This window comes from Lepisosteus platostomus, chromosome 10 (assembly GCF_059453375.1).
Source record: "Lepisosteus platostomus isolate fLepPlt1 chromosome 10, fLepPlt1.hap1, whole genome shotgun sequence".
Lineage (NCBI taxonomy): Eukaryota > Metazoa > Chordata > Actinopteri > Semionotiformes > Lepisosteidae > Lepisosteus > Lepisosteus platostomus.
Genome location: NC_142620.1, coordinates 20,052,112 through 20,068,544, shown reverse-complemented (window position 1 = coordinate 20,068,544; position 16,433 = coordinate 20,052,112). Strand labels below are relative to the sequence as shown.

The 16,433-nt window shown below is 44.4% G+C and overlaps 1 protein-coding gene across 4 annotated transcripts in view; it reads left to right on the top strand.

Annotated features, from left to right (window-relative positions):
- Window positions 1-16,041, top strand: part of LOC148653543 (papilin-like) — a 43,966-nt gene extending 27,925 nt beyond the window's left edge. For 3 of the 4 annotated variants that reach the window (XM_088648682.1, XM_088648684.1, XM_088648681.1), the window contains 15 exons: window positions 214-390; window positions 849-999; window positions 1,087-1,173; window positions 2,496-2,697; window positions 3,250-3,319; window positions 3,800-3,932; window positions 6,362-7,211; window positions 7,683-7,823; window positions 9,562-9,689; window positions 10,278-10,359; window positions 10,709-10,843; window positions 11,721-11,848; window positions 12,254-12,362; window positions 13,460-13,635; window positions 14,248-16,041. In XM_088648682.1, the coding sequence (XP_088504808.1) occupies window positions 214-390; window positions 849-999; window positions 1,087-1,173; window positions 2,496-2,697; window positions 3,250-3,319; window positions 3,800-3,932; window positions 6,362-7,211; window positions 7,683-7,823; window positions 9,562-9,689; window positions 10,278-10,359; window positions 10,709-10,843; window positions 11,721-11,848; window positions 12,254-12,362; window positions 13,460-13,635; window positions 14,248-14,417 (2,739 nt within the window). In that variant the 3' untranslated portion in view covers window positions 14,418-16,041. The remainder of the gene's footprint in view (window positions 1-213; window positions 391-848; window positions 1,000-1,086; window positions 1,174-2,495; window positions 2,698-3,249; window positions 3,320-3,799; window positions 3,933-6,361; window positions 7,212-7,682; window positions 7,824-9,561; window positions 9,690-10,277; window positions 10,360-10,708; window positions 10,844-11,720; window positions 11,849-12,253; window positions 12,363-13,459; window positions 13,636-14,247) is intronic. The other variant, XM_088648683.1, reaches the window with a different exon arrangement.
- The last annotated feature ends 392 nt before the right edge of the window (window positions 16,042-16,433 follow it).

The window sequence follows — 16,433 nt, the reverse complement described above, 5'->3', positions numbered from 1 at the left end:
ATTAGAAATAATAAGAGGGGGAAAAGTACAAACTGCTAACTGGGTTCATCTCAGTCCCTGTTAAAGCAGAATATCTATAATGACTAGTGAATGACAAGGTTGTACTGTATTCAGGCTGTAGTAGTATCTATAGTATTGTACTAGTCTGGTAAGTAGGATTTCAGCCGAGTGTGCAGAGAGGTTGCAGTGTGTGATGCAGCCCTTTTAATGCAGTGCTCCGTGAGCTGTGGAGAGGGGGAGCAGACGCGCCCGGTGGTGTGCATTGGGACCGCGGGTGTCCGGCTCCCAGACTATGCCTGCAGTTCGCTGCCCAAACCGGAGACAGTGCGGACGTGCCAGAGACAAGGCTGCCCCCGGGAGATCAGATGGCACATTGGGGACTGGGGGCTGGTAAGACCTCTCAGGAGGGACCTCACTGACAGCCGTTTCAGGAGATCCAGGGAGGATCCCACTGTTCACTGAAGGGATCTCCAGGCTTCTCTCAGTTCAGTGCTCATAGGTGTGACTGGAGCCAGTAGACACAGCTCTTAATGAAGAAATATTGAAGAGTGAAGTGAAAAAAGAAGTCTGGTTGTTATGTTTCACAAGTTAGCTCAACAGATGTGATAATGCCAACGTGTCTCCTGGCTAGCGCTCAGATATAGCTGCATGATACAGTTCATATATAACACCTAGTAATACCACTAAAACAATAGAAATTCATCTTCTACGTGTTGAACGTGTAATATGAACAAAAATTGCCTCCTGTTTGGTAGGATGTGTGCAGTAGCCCCAGGTATAAAATGGTGCGCCAGTGGTTTGTGTCTGTTTGCTGAGGGAAGGTCTGGGGCGCTGTCTTGTCCCTGCAGTGCTCGAAGAGCTGCGATGTGGGCCTGCGAGAGCGCCAGGTGATCTGCGCCGACCGGGACCGCAACTTCTACAACGGGGAGCTGTGTGCGGCCGACCACAAGCCTTCCACTACGGAGCAGTGCAACACCCAGGCCTGCTTCCTCCCGCAGTGTGAGTCTGCTGCCCCCTGGACTGCAGCTCTGTTGCTACAGTATAGCGGTACATCTGTCTTAACATGAACTGTGTGCTTGTGTGCAGCGGTGCCCAGCATGCCCGATCCGAGGGGCTATGACAACACGCGCCTTGGCATTCTGGTGCCATACATCTCTGAAGAGCCCCCCACAGGTTAGTGTGCCGCCCTAGTTACTAGAGTGGTGCTGGCTAGGTATTGGGTTATATAACATTAAACCTAGGGGCAGGGAATGAACTAAGTACATTGTTTAACTTCATCTACTGTCTCTATCAGTGAGGTTGGAGAAGTGAAACAGTAAGTCACTGCTGTACTACTTTCAATGTTGTAGCTGCCCTACTGTCATTTATTTTCCCCTGGTATAGTTGGTCATTATTAGCATGACTATACAGAATGTCTGTCTGGTATACTTCCTGTTTTAAAAGTACATTTATGGGACCAAGAGCTGGCAGGGAAAGAGCCAGAGCACATAAGTAACCCTTCACAAGCTGACATGTTTAACAAGTCTTCATCCACGTGGTTGCTACGTTATAATTAAAAGTGTTATTGAAGAGTTTTTTTTGGTTGCTCTGAGGTTATTTAACTTTGCACTGCAGGTTTGCTGTAGCGTTTGAGGGCTGACTGGGTCATCTGACTTAGAAATCCGCTGGTTTTATGAGGCTCAGAGGCTGCGTCTGTATGGCAGGCAGGAAAGCTCACGCTGTGCGCCTCACTGTTGCTGCAGAGCCTTACTAAGACGCTCCCGCCTGGTCTGTCATTCCATTGCTGTGAAAAATTGACAGAGCAGACGCAGAAACTTGACTGAAATTAGTTGGTTTTGAACATGGAAAGGCAGAAATTTAAAGATGTATTACTAAAATTTATATTTTTTAAATTATGCTGGTTAACAGGCATAATGCTGGCATTATGCTGGCAAAGGAACAGGTAAAGGTTTTTTCCATTCTGAAAGGGAAAAAAAAGGGATGTAACATTTTGGCTGAAGGCTCCACAGGTGAGAGTGTGATGTGCAGAGGATTAATGGTCAATTAGTGAGGTGAAGGTACATTTTTACAGCCTGCATTTATTTTATCTTTGCCCTACAAAACATCTGGACATCATTTGTGAAGTCTGAAAAGAAAAGCAAAATTAAATTAACTGCACTGTATTTGTCTTTGTAGAACTTGCTTAGTTTGTTGTTTCCGAGAGGAGGTACAGTAATTGCTTCTATGCAGTTAAAATTAGTAATTAGTAATAATTTAAAAGGTGTTATTCGTTAAAGATATGGGTTGCAAGATATTGACGAACACTTCTGACAGGATGCTTAGATGTTTGAGCTGCTTAGTAACTGGAATGCCTCGTCTCGACTGTTATGCTCTTTGTGCGAGCAGACATTTTTCACAGTCTTAAAATTTTGTCTGCGAATGCTTTTTCTGTATCTCTGCCTCCGGGTTACCTGTTGTTGTGACGAGCTGAGGAGGACTGACTGTGCTCGGCTCAGTTTACAGGAGAGATGAGTACAGGGAAGCCAGGGGAGACAACCCCTGGCCGGATAACAGGCGGAGCGACACCCTGTATGACCGCTGGGAGTCCCAGCCTCAGAGCTGCTCTGAGTCCCAGTATGGCTGCTGTCCAGATAGACGAACTCCTGCCAGTGGACCCCTGGGCAGTGGCTGCCCCATACACAGCTGTGCCGAAACCAGGTAACCCCATCACACTGACGGCTTCCCAATGATTTCAATACTGGACACAAATCATAAAGCAATAGCGATCATGATGATAGTTTATCATCACTGAATAATTTCTAAGTGTTTTATATCCCAGTACAGCAATGTGATGGAAATGTAGATTATCAAGGATTTGGACTCTCCTTGTATTGAGGATGGGGAAAAGAACAATGTATTTTACCAGAAAGGATGAGACTGTTGTCTTGCAGGGGAGCAAATATTTTAGCGAATGTAGGGAATCGAGTGAAGAGAAATTAGCAGTGTTGTTCTCTGAAATACACAACATTCATGAACTCGCATATTGTGAAACTGGTAAAATCGTTTGTTTTGAAATGTCAATATATCCAGAATTTAACATTCCATTTTCCACTATTATATTTCTAATTATAGGGCTTAAATAAGTTTTCCATCACACCTGTTTTGAGAAGAATTTTCCTATTAGTGCTTGCTTGCCTGAACTGAAGTAAGAGTTGGGGGGCCTGTGTTGGACAGGGCTGAGAATGTGTGTGTCTGTGCTCTGCTCTGCAGGTACGGCTGCTGTCCAGATGGGGTGACAGCTGCCCAGGGTCCGGATGGGGCTGGGTGTCAGACCAACACGGTAAGGGCTACACACCACACACATTTAGGTGTTTGCAGGTGGCTGCTACAGGAACAGTGTAAATGATGGCCAGTGGAATATATCTCCACAGCTGTGAGACAAGTCTGTCAAGTACCTTTCGCCAAACTGACAGTCAAATATTGTTTCCAGCTAACCACTTTTTATGTTTGAGATGATGTTTCAGACAATGTCTGTTGTCTTGCTTACTCGTTTCCCTGCTGGAAACGCCATTCCTTTCACTCTCTTCCAGGTGCAGTAGTTTCTCCTCTCATCTGAAGAACTCTAAAATACGTACACCTCAACGTACACAATCTTTAGATTAAATCGTGAATAATTGTGTAATTTTCCTTTGGCACAGCAGTAGCCAATTGCAATAATTGATTAGGCTGTCTTTAGTACACTGGAGCTCTGTGTGACCGTACTGCTGGCTGTGCTCTCGTAGCTGAACGTGAGCTCTTTGTCTCTCCTCTCTCTCGCCAGCAGCACCATCCTGCCGCTCCCAGGAGGGAGCCCAGTGAGGCCTGCCGCTCTGCTAACTATGGGTGCTGCTATGATGGGCTGACCCTAGCAGCAGGCCCCAATGGGGAGGGCTGCCCTGGCCAGCCCAATCACTGTGAGTGCACTGGCAGACTCACTCTGATGCCCTTAATGGTCCAACAGTATTTGTATTGTATTACAGTGGTTAAGGGGGACATGGTGGTGCAGTGGTTAGCATTGGGCTAACCCTGGGTTCAACTGCTGGGTTACTATCTGTGTGGAGTTTGTATGTTCTCCCCGTGTTCACATGGGTTTCATCCTGGTGCTTTGGTTTCCTCCCACAGTCCAGAGTCTTACTAGTTAGTTAAATGGCTTCTGGGAAAATTGGAGGTGATGTGAGTGTGTGCGTGTCTGTGTCTACATGTGCCCTACCTTGCGCCTGTGGCTCTCTGGGATAGGTTCTTGACAACCCTGTACTAGACAAAGCGGTTAGAAGATGGATGGATACAGTTAATAATTCATTCATCTTAAACAATTCTGAAATTCATATGGCTGATGGGCCCTAAATCAAGTGATGACTGTCATTACCTGCTTACCAGAGACCACCAAATAGGATTTTCAGAAGCTTTTTTTCCGGACAATATGCTTTTTAATTGTAAAATTTGATAATCAACTCTTAAGCAGTCAAGTCTGTAGATGATCCCAAAATAGAGATTTAGCAAATACTGCTTATGAAAAAGACTGAGGTTTATGTTGAGACGTCATTTTGCATCATTTATATTCTCTAGACCAGTGGTTCTCAAACTTTTTGGACCAAGTACCACCCCTAATCCAACCAAAGCATCCAAGTACCACCTACACGTCACCATCTCATAGGAACCCCAGAAATTATCAATGACCAACATGAGCGCATGTGCACACACACTCACACATACATATAATAAATATTATAATAATAAACTTTGTTTGATATATTAAAATGTGGCTTCTCAAAGTGTTTTACAGAAAAAAAGCACCATTTCAGTGAGAGGGGTGAGCCTGTTTAGTCGAGCAAAGCAGATGTGAATTAATTTTTCGAGCCTTGATACAATTCACAACAGTCTAACAGATTTTAAATTGTCAGGCATTTTCTTGACGGCAAAGGTCTCGCGGTGGATTTTGCAATTAAACCATTAATTTCTGGAGCAACCTCTCTAATTCGTGCAACTACACCCCTGTGTCGGCTTGTCATTGCTCTAGCACCGTCTGTACAAACTCTGACACATTTTATCCAGTCGATGCCATTCTCTCCGATAAATTCATGCAGAAGCTGAAATATGTGCTCTCCTGTAGTTCCTGTTAGTAGCGGCTTATGGAACAGAAAGTCCTCACGGGACGTACCCTCAAACTCGTATCTAACGTAAACGAGCAAATTGGCCAAATCGACTACAGACTCATCTAATTGCAGTGAAAAACATCTGCTCATCTTAATGCGCGCTGTCAACGTACTTTTGATATAATCCTTCATTTCAATAATTCTATGAATGACTGTGTCTTTCGGGGGGGGCAGCAGGTCGAGCTGTTCAGCAGTTTTTTCTCCACACATAATATTGTGGGGCTTACCTGCTTTAGCAATCCGCAAGCTTGCATTTCTCCACGTTTCCGTTTTTATTTCAGTGTTTATTTTAAGTATTTATTTCATGCGCATGGGAGAGAAACACAGAGACGCTCGGTGTATTTTTCTCAAATTAACTTAGAACAGTTCTTAAATATTTTCTGTTATTTTTCACGCTTTCCTGTGCTCACAAGATTACCAGTGTTCGTAGCACGCATTTCTATGCATTCCTGTGTTTGCAACGTTGGCATTGTTCCAAAATCACGCACATTCTCCTTTCTCCCTATTTGCTGGAGATCCAGTAGCTTTTTTTAAATACAATTGGTCACTTGCATCCGTAGCACGCATTCCTATAGAGTGGTATAGAATTACAGAGTATCTCTTGTGTCCACTGAAGTATTAGCACGCACTGTATCGTAGTACGTAGGCTGCGTATTCGACACGTATAAAAATACAAATGTGAAAACCCGTCCTGATTTTTTCAGCGCACACAACACAGTTCCAGGGTCATTTGGCGTACCACCTGGCGGCACGCCACGTACCACTGCCGGTACGCGTACCACAGTTTGAGAACCACTGCTCTAGACAATGGGGGCAAAGTCGAGGGATGTTATGTTAAAAAAGTATAATGCCCTACTAAGACCTAATTTAGAATACTGTGTACAATATAATATCATATTAAATATTATAGTATTGCTGCCCTGAAACAGTCAAGAGAAGAGCAACCAGATACATTCCAAGGCTTAAGGGAGTGTCCTACACTGACAGGCTAAAGGAACTGAACCTTTTTCAGTATAAAACAGACAGGGTTACAAGGAAAGTATTTAAAAGTTCTCAAAGGCAGAGACAAGGTAAAATCGTCAGTGAGCTCAGTACCAAACGGGCTAGGTGGGCCAGACGGGTTTTGGGTTTTTCTAAGCTGGACAGTCAGTTGTGAACTGCTGTTGTTTGACCCCTCTGTGTCACCACAGCTCACCCTCTGGCCTGCATGCTGCCCAACACAAACGGGCCCTGCTCAGACTGGACTGCCCGCTGGTTCTATGACCCCTCCTCCGGGGGCTGTGGCCGTTTCTGGTATGGAGGTTGCCAAGGCAACCGCAATAACTTTGCCACAGAGGAGGAGTGTCTGCGGGAGTGCAGGGGCCTGGCCACACAGAGCAGGGCGTACGGAGATCGCCACCATTTCAGATTGACCACCCTGGCTGAGAGAGTTCCTGCCGTATCACTGGAGAACAGCAGGACTCAAGGAGGGGTCCAGCTGCAAGGATCCGTTCAGCGGGAGGACCGTGGGACACTGACTGCAACAGACACTTCAGTGCGGAGAGTGTTCACTGTGCATCGGGGCTCTGAGAAAAATATGGACCCTCACCGAGGCCTTGGGCACAGCAGACTGAGCATGAGCTCCTTTATTAGGCCCGTGGCCAGCACCATCGACAGAGGCCTGCCCAACGGGCAGGTACAGTCGCACCCCCGTGCCGAATTTGTGGAGGGGCAGCATAGCAAAATTCACAGCGTCTCCACTCAGCAGGCCTCCATCTCGGCCAGACAAGACAGCAGCTCCGGCTGGACGCTGCAGGATCAAGGAAGGGGACCTGAGAAACACCCGGCCTCGAACCGCATGCCCCTGCCGCCAAAACCACCTGGCCCCCAGCCTGCGAAAGGACCAGCCCGGCTCCCCGAGGAGGGCACCACCAGTACGGTGCCAGGGCACCCCGAGAAGGAGCGAGGGGGCGGCTCGGATGGCGGCGATGGGCCTCCGCGCCCGGCAAGGCCAGCTTTCCAGCTCCCAGTGGGCCTGGTTGACAGCAGAACTCTACAGAGGTAAGGGGCCCGCTGGCCACAGAGAGTTTCCCTAGTGAATCCTGGAGCCAGTGCCTTTCAATAGCGTAAATAAGACATAAGTAGAATTTAACAGTTATCTACCAAGACACATTGGGTTTATTTCCTTCTGTGTGGTATGGTTTAATTCCCTATAATTCCCCAAGTAGCATGTTTAAACAACACATATGGAAATTATGTGAAGAGTAAGCTTTGGATTCTCTTTAAGTTTGGGCCAGGTAGCTATGGTGCTAGTGTAAGACATGCTGTATGGCAACTGGCTGTTCACTTAGCAATAAATAATTACTCACAGAAAAACCAGGCCAGAACACCGTTAATGTCCACGCGTGACTTCCTCCTCCTCCTCGAGTCATATTCCTTCTGGTGTGAGATGCTGTTGGGTTCTGCTCTTGGAAGACGGGCGACTCCGGGTGTCGTTCCCACTGGCAGACGAAAGTGTATCTCTCTCCCCAGGCTGAGTATTGACAAGTCTGGCCCCTCGTCGGTGGAGGGTCAGATGGGACAAACTGTGAGGCTGCCCTGCAAGGTGACCCCCCACTCCTCCGGTGTCACTGTGGAGTGGAGAAAGGACAGCCAACCCATCAGCACCCCCAGGTGAGGAATCCTAGAGCATGATGGGTATCTGTCTGTGTCCCAGACATAACATCCTTTATTAGTGAAGTAATTCTTCATGATTAATGAAGTAAATTCTGAATATGCAGATCATATTGTCTGTTTCTTCAAAAGTTGTTTGATGTATCCATAAATATTGCTAAGAATCTGAAAGAACCTAAGAAACTATAACTATATGGTTAAAGCTATAACTAAGAAACATACGGTTGTACCACAAGCAAAGCTGAGTTACTTCATTAACAAAGGTTTACACTTTACATAAAATATACAGAAACATCAAACAAATTCTGAATGTGTAGTCGATATGGTTAACAAAAGCTGTGATTTCCAGACATTAAGAAGGGTTTAGTACTATATGGTCCCTATGGTCAGCCTTACTTATCTCATGGGACACATTTCATAAGTGCTATTGATTTTGTTAGTTGGTAATCTGTACAATTCCAGTTTTATTTTTTCTGCAGCTTGCACAGTTTTATCAGTAACAGGAATTTAAAGGATTGTATAATTTTTCATGTTTACATTAATCCACCTAATTCATAAAAAGTTACATTGATTTGTATATTTGGGTGTTCTGATTATTTTCTATAATCTTTGCTGGGATTTGTAAACATTTGATACAGCACACAAATAATGTTGGTAGATTAAAAATGAAGCAAAAGCATAACAATTCTGAACCTTCAATTCAATATGCAGGTATTTAAAAGGATTGTAAAAATATTAATTAAAATAGTTTTTCCCATTAAGTGCAATACTATTTTGTTTTTGTTTACTGATGCTTTTAAAACCCTCAGTCTACTACCTAGGGCAACACTTTAGTGTGAACTGCAGTATTTATGATGGTATGTTAATACCACCATAATAAACTAGAATGACTTGTAATACCGTCTCACTGCAGTTATTACTGTAGCATAAGGTATAGTATATATAGTATGAACGTAGTTATAAATTGTATGTCTTATATTGGCAAATTAGTAAAGAACTGGCTCTTTGCTGTTCTAGATGTGGTCTTCATTATTTTCTCTGGCTGGAGCTGATACATGCTATCAGATAGAGAACTAACACAATAATTTTGTCCAAATTAGGATGATACCAAATCAGGATGATGTAATAATTGTTTCACTTATAGGACGATAAGCTATGACAAGTAATTCCATAAGAGTTCAATTCCTGCTGTGGATAAAGAGAAAAGGATATTAGTAACATTAGTATTTAGCTGGTGAATTTACCTGAGGGCTGAACTTCACAACAGTATGTTGTCTACAGCAGGCAAAGTCCACCATTATAGTCATTCTAAACTGTACCAGTGAAAAGAATGAGGTAAACCAGTAGACTGGTAGGAGCAGGGAAGAAAGTATTTTATGTTCCAATAAGGTGCAATCTGTGAATAAATCTTTTATATTACCTACATGTTACAGCCTTCACAAATTCCAAAAAATAATCAAATAAGTGGTCATGAATCCCTTGTTTTTCTCTTTGCATTCACATACCAAACAATCATTGAAATTGTACTTAAATTAACTACAGCTACGCAGAGCAAATTTAAAAATGAAGGCTCCAGAGCAAAGAATAGCATTGTTAGATGGTACAGCACATTGGATGAGCAGTAGTACTAGTGGTGGGCCTCTTGGGATGTTGTCTTTGTTGGCCAAGAATGAAAGTCCACTCTCAGTGCTCAGAATGGCGAAGGGGCTCTGACTTTGAGCTGTGTTCTCTGCACCAGACACCGACAGCAGGCAGATGGGTCGCTGCTGGTTGGCCCGCTTAGTTCCCAGGACACTGGCTGGTTGTTGTGTGTCGCATCCAGTGACCGAGAGAGAGACCATCTCTACATTTACCTCTCTGTCTCAGGTAAGGACCTGATTGGAGACACTTACGGTATGTTACAACGGACTTTTAACTTCACTTACACTGAGATACGAAGGCACTGATTAGCTTCAAACAGTGTCAATACTGTGCATCAATTCTTGCGTTCTGCCATAAGACTGTACAACGCATCCATCTTGCATCTGGGCAGAAGCAACATTGACAGTGACCTGTTTCTGGACTGAACAGTAAACTGAAACATCTGTTCTTTTTCCCCATTTACAACTGTTTTTGTCCAATATGTGCCAGGGACCCGTGCAATACATTTATATTTATAGTCATATTGTGCAATACGACTTTTTGTGTACTGTTCTGTTCTGTTTTGTTCTTTGTGCGTTCTGGACTGTGAGTAACTCTTCTTAGTGCACTTCTCACTGTACTAATTGTATTGTATGTATTGTATTATTATTATTGTGTCATTTGTTACACTGTGGCTGTGTTGTCTGTGTTAAGCTGCTGTTGCACTGCAATTTCCCTCACGGGATCAATAAAGTATCTATCAATGCTCTACCTGTAATATGTGGACGTAATTTAATCATGTGTGTTAAAGTGCTGCTTTCGTAATGATTGCAGAAGATGCCCGCTCAGCTCCAGCATCCCAGAACCCCTCGATCCAGCAGGGCAGTGGCCAGGTGTCCGGATCTAGAGTCCACAGGTACTGTCCCTCCCACACACTACTACAGAGGACAGCGCCCCTTATCTGCCCCAGTGCTGTCCCAATAATAATGTTGTCCAAAGTATTTCGAGGCAGCAGTGTGTTAGTTGATCATAACTGGAATTTTTAGGTTGTTTTCCATTTTAAAGAATGCATAAAGAACAAATGAGACCAGAAGTAGAGCTGTAAGATAAATGAAGGTGATCTTGTGAGTAAGTGTTTCCAAAAGGAGCGATATCGAGCTGAGCAGTTTGGAAATCTCCTTGTTGGCTGCATCCTTGACTGTAATTTGTGAGGCTGGGGGTCATTCTCGCAGGGAGATGTGAGCTTTCCTCTCTGTCTCCCCCAGGCTGAGTATAGACAAGTCCGGGCCTTCGTCGGTGGAGGGCCGCCCAGGACAGACGGTCAGGCTGCCCTGCAGGGTCAGCCCCACCTCGGTCTCGGTGGAGTGGAGGAGGAACGACCGCCCCCTCACCTCCGCCAGGTAAGTGACCTCCTAATCCCTGGGCGTGTTCACAGCAGGACAGAACTGGGCATGCGTGTTCCTGTGGGAAGGTCGTTTTAATCGAATCTAATACCAGAAAGATCATCCATGCATTGCCTGTTAATAACATACAACTGAAGACTCCCGTCAACAGAAAGACTCTTATTCATATGCACTGTAGTTCAAGTAGGTAGCTGGGGCAGCATGCATAGGCTGCAAAGGAAAAAGTGAAGGTTTATTCCTTGCTGAAAAGAGAAGAAAAGAAACACAGTGTTTCAGCTGTGGAGCCTTCTTTGGCTGTGTGGAAGAAGACGGATCCACAGCTGAAATGTGTTTCTTTTCTTCTCTTTACTTGTTCCTTTGCAGCCTACGCATGCTGATATGGATAAGACATATGCGCTGTAGTCCCTTATGAGCCTGATACATCCTTTCAGCCTGTACAGGTGGAATGTGAGAGGATGCTGTCCGATATATTGTGAATGGCTGTGCTGTGACAAATTCTTGCTAAGCTATGGAATCAGCCAGTCTGATTCTTATTCTACCGTATACACCAAAAAATTCTTATTCTACCGTATACACCAGCTCAGGGTATCTGTAATCTCGCCACTGAAGATCCAGTCTGTCTATATTAAGTTACAGTTTCCTGGTTTTATTCTGTCTTTGGACCAAGAGAATAGAAATTAAATAGAAAGAACTCTGTTCTCCATCCTTGAGATCTCATCCCATGCTTAAAAGCATACATTCACTATCTCTTAACCTTCGTGCTTTAATTACTGTTAGCAGTAGCAGTTAGCCTGGGCTGTACTGCCTTACTCTGAGCAGCTCAGTCGCTGCTGTGTGTTGTATTCCAACTGGCAGATTGTGTGTTCTTGCACAGGCACACACAGCAGTCCGATGGTTCCCTGGTGATCAGTCGTCTGAGCTCGGAGGATTCTGGTTTTTACACCTGCACTGCCTCCAACGGCCAGCAGAGGGTCCACCGCCAGCTACAGCTCCGAGTGCTGGGTGAGGAGACTAGTGGAACTCTTCAACACAGCTCCCCATTCCTTACTCATGAAAATACTGAATTCTGTAGCAAGGTTATTGACACAAAATTGAAAAGCCATGTGAAGACATACAGTATGAAAATTAAAAGCATTGAAATGGAAACTGAATTGGAATTCTTCCAAACAATTGTAATTAAATACAAATGTTAATTTAATAATATTGCATAATTTGAATAGCGGGATGGCTAAGGCAGAGGTAAAGTAATTGGAAAGTCGCATAATTTTCAGTTACTTTGATGAAAATGTTTACTTGGAGAACATTGGGACTTTGAGAAAGTAGCTTCTACCTGTTTTTGCTAGCTATTTTAATTTTGAAAGTGATTCAGACTGTGAGGGTAACGGGAATGTTCGTGACGCTCTGCAGGAGACCTGCGGATCACCACTGCCCCCAACAATGTGCAGGTGTCCCAGGGTAGCAGCACCCAGCTGCCCTGCGTGGTGTCTGGCAGCGACGTCAACGTGGGCTGGTCCAGGTGAGGGCAGTAGGACGCCGCTAGGGGGAGACACTGTGCCCATGACACCACCATGCATTAATAATAATTATTATTAATAATAAAAAATAATAATAGCTTACACTTATATAGCTCTTTTCTGGACACTCCACTCAAAGCACCCTACATGTAATGGGGACTCCCTTTCACCAAGGTGCAGCCCCACCTGGATGATGCGATGGCAGCCATAGTGCACCAGAACACTAGCCACACAGAAGCTATCATTAGGGCGGAGTACAGAGTGATGAAGCCAATTCATAGATGGGGATTATTAGGAGGCCATGATTGGTAAGGACCAGTGGGTAATTTGTTTCTTTTCAAGAAACACCCTGGGATTTTAATGACCGCAGAGAGTGAGGACCTGAGAGTTACGTCTCAACCAAAGGATGGCGCCTTTTTCTATAGAGTACCCGTCAGTATACTGGGGCATTCGGACCCACACAGACTGCAGGGTGAGCGCCCCCTGCTGGCCCCACTACCACCTCTTCCAGCAGCAACCTTAGTTTTTCCCAGGAAGTCTCACATCCAGGTACTGACCAGGCCCACACCTGCTGAGCTTCAGTGGGCTGCCAGTTGTGAATTGCAGGGTGATACAGTATGGCTGCTGGCAGAAATGGCATAAATTGCTTTGTGCTTGGATTTACCCATTCAATTTTCATTGGCACTGCCAACCATCAGGCTCGACAGATCCTCCTTGCAGTGTAAAAAGTAGCCCAGAATGAGGTGGCGCAAGAAGATTTACAACTTAAATCATGAATGACATGAATATGAGCAGAACAGGTTCGGTCCTCAGCTGTGGATTAGGGTGGATGGCTTAGATGAACAGTAGAAACCTTATGGGTTTAGTAAATGCACTTCAAAACTGTTTTTACCTTCTGCTTGCAGGACACAGACAAGCAGATGTGTGAATAGCTATTCTCCCTCAGTTTTACCTTTGTCACTGTTGCGGGCTCAGATATTACCTACCAGTCCGTTTGCACCCCTGAAGCCAGTGACTACCAGGAAGAAACAGTGCCTTCAGTCTGGCCTGGGTTTGCATTGTTGTCACCCCTGCATGATGCCCTGCCTCTCTCCTTCAGGAATGGTGTCCCGGTCCGACCCGATGGCCGTCACGTGCTGCTGTCGGCAGACGGCAGCCTTATCCTCAATAACGTGCAGCCCAGCGATGAAGGCTCCTACACCTGCAATGCCTACACTGGCACCTACTCCGTCAGCGCCACGGCTGAGGTCAAAGTCGCTAAGGGCACAGAACTAGGTAATATGCACTGCCTCTCATGCTTGGGCAGGCTGCTCCTCCTCCTGGAGACTTCAGTCAGAGCCTCTGAAAAGACTCAGTTACTGGTGTTTTAGTTCTAGTTAGAATTGTGCAGAAATCAGAGGCCCTTTAAGGGTTTTGAATAGCATCCGTTTCCAAGATTTTATTACAAGTATTCCCCCTTTTTTTTATTACAACTTGGCAGTGAGTTTCTAGAAATGATGGGTTTAATGCATTTAAAAGAAGAAGTTATCAGACATTTCTGGACTATGCTTCTTTCAGGAGCTGGTACAGGTAAGTAAATTGTTAATAAATAGGCTTAAGCCTCACAACTTTGAATCTGAATCTGAAAGAATCATTCCACTTGCCTGTTTTGAAGCAGGCAACTCTGCCGCATGAATGGAATGGGCTTGGTGAGTTAACTGTACAGCCATGGCAGAGATATGAGTGGGATGATGTGATTAATCTACAGTGGAAGCAACAGTCCCTTTATTGTGCAATGCTCAATGGCTCCTGCAAGTAGAAGCTTTTCTTTTCACAAAGAGTCATTCTTAGTCTCATGCACTTAGCCCAAAAGGCCAGACAGTGAAAGGATTGTTCTTTTCCTCCCAGCGCTGCCCTCCAGGCCTAACACAGCGGAGTGCATCGATCAGCCAGATCTGGCCAACTGTGACCTTATTGTGTACGCCAAGCTCTGCTCCAGCGAGTACTACTCCAGCTTCTGCTGCGCCAGCTGCTCCAGCCACAGCCAGCCAGCGGGGAGACACGCCGAGCAGGGATAGAGGCTGCAGGAGCACAGGGCTCACCCAGGAGAAGCAGTGGCACCAGCAGCTTCTGCAGAGACATCAGCCTGGGCGTCTGCACACAAGAGGCTGGCTGTGGCCGGTGCTTTGTGCTGAGGGTGTGCCCAAAGACTCATGGTTCTGCTGTCTCTAACCACTCCCTCAGAGGTAAACAATAAATCTTTGACAATGTTGTTAACAATTAGGTAGCCCTTTGCACATTGCCTTGTTTCATATACTGTTGGGGTGTGATTTTCAGCATGGGGAAAATGTTTTAATTACAAGCCAGTAAGAACCTGCCATAGCTTGATCTTCAAAAACTACATAAACATATTTACATTACACATAACAATGAAATTCTAATCATAAAATGTTCCAATCCTGAGAGCAGTACTCTTGATGTCATTTCTGCTCCCACCCGTATGGTCCAGTAAAGCCATGTCGAGCCAACAGTAAGAACAGCACTGAACCTATTCAGTAGAGATTCTGCTTTTCTGAATCACTTAGTAGTTAGTTGCCCTTCAGAGCCTAGTTTTACAACAGTGACAGAGCCTGGAAACATGAGGAAGCTGAGATGTAAGTAGAGAGGGCAGGGAGGCCTAACTGTTAAACTGTTTTCTGGCTCACATTTCCATTGTCATCCACTCTAGCGCCCCTCCTAGGCATGAGCAGTGGTGTGCTTAATTTACACCAGCTGCCTCACACTTCTCTCCTGGGCAGACCTGGGCATCGCACACGGCTGTGTGCCAACAACTTGCTCAGGGCTGCAAAACACAGATCAAACATATTTCTTGTGCTGATTAATGGAATAGGTGGAATCAGAAGAGATTCTTGTCTAGGGAGCTTGTGCACATCTGTAGCCTCTGGACTATGTGCTGCATGCATTTAAGGATGGTAAACAGGCAAGCGCTTTTTTGTAACTCCTGTAACATCTGAACTACTGTATTACTCCTTCCACTGGAGTTTCAGAATAGGCGATTTAATGATTGTAGGGTACTTTAAGAACAATCATACTGAAAATAATTCAGTGGTACAACATGTCATTGAAATTAAATATTGGAGAAAATATTTCCTTTTCAGAACACCAGTTTTAACACTTTTTTCAACACTCTCTTCCATGCTGTGTAAAATTACACGCTTGTCATTAAACAACGTAGTACAGCAGGAAGAAGAAAATGATTTTTAATTCAATGGCATAATAGGATGTAACAAAATATTCCTCAAGCCTCAGTGTGGTAGAAATTAAGTAAAATTTGCTGGAGGAAACCAACTATTATTAGTACAAAACATACTTCAATCTTGGCTTTTAAATAATCAAGGCTTTTAAATATAAATCAAAGAAGTCAGCCATTATAGGATGACAGCAGAATATAAGCCCAGGTAATTTAATATTTGGAAAAAAGGTTATTTTGTATATAATGCAGTATTTGTGGTATTTTCTAAAAAAAGTAAACATTTTTTAAATGTTATCAGTCTCTTTACAGATGTGTTTTCTGTTGCTTTAAAGATTTAAGCAACAGAAAGACTTGAGGATTCCTTCCAGGTACTGTAAATGGTTTGTTTGTTAAGCTTGTCTTCTGTCTGCATTACATGGTCTAAATAAATTTTTTAAAACTTTTTTTAATCAGCTGGTCACTTTAATTGCAATGCAGACTGCAGCAGCTTTGAGTTCTCATTTGTTTGTCAATACTCATTATCTCAAAACTTTAAAGCAGCACTGAGACTATTTCATGAGGGTAAAAACAGTGATGTCTACCCCAGTCATGGAAAGAAGGTGGATCCACTCACTGGTGAAGCCCAGATTAGCTCCCCATGTGAAGGCCACCCTGCAGCACAGGCTAGGCCTTGCCCTCGAAGACTGAAGAAAATGTCTGAAAAAATGTCTGAAAAGGACACCCTATTGAATTTGTTTCTATAAATTCATAACCCTGCTGCCAGAAAACAAAGCTAGAGTAACTTGGATTGAACAAAAGGTTGTTAAATAAATCAATTCTGCTACTCTACTGCTTAATTGCT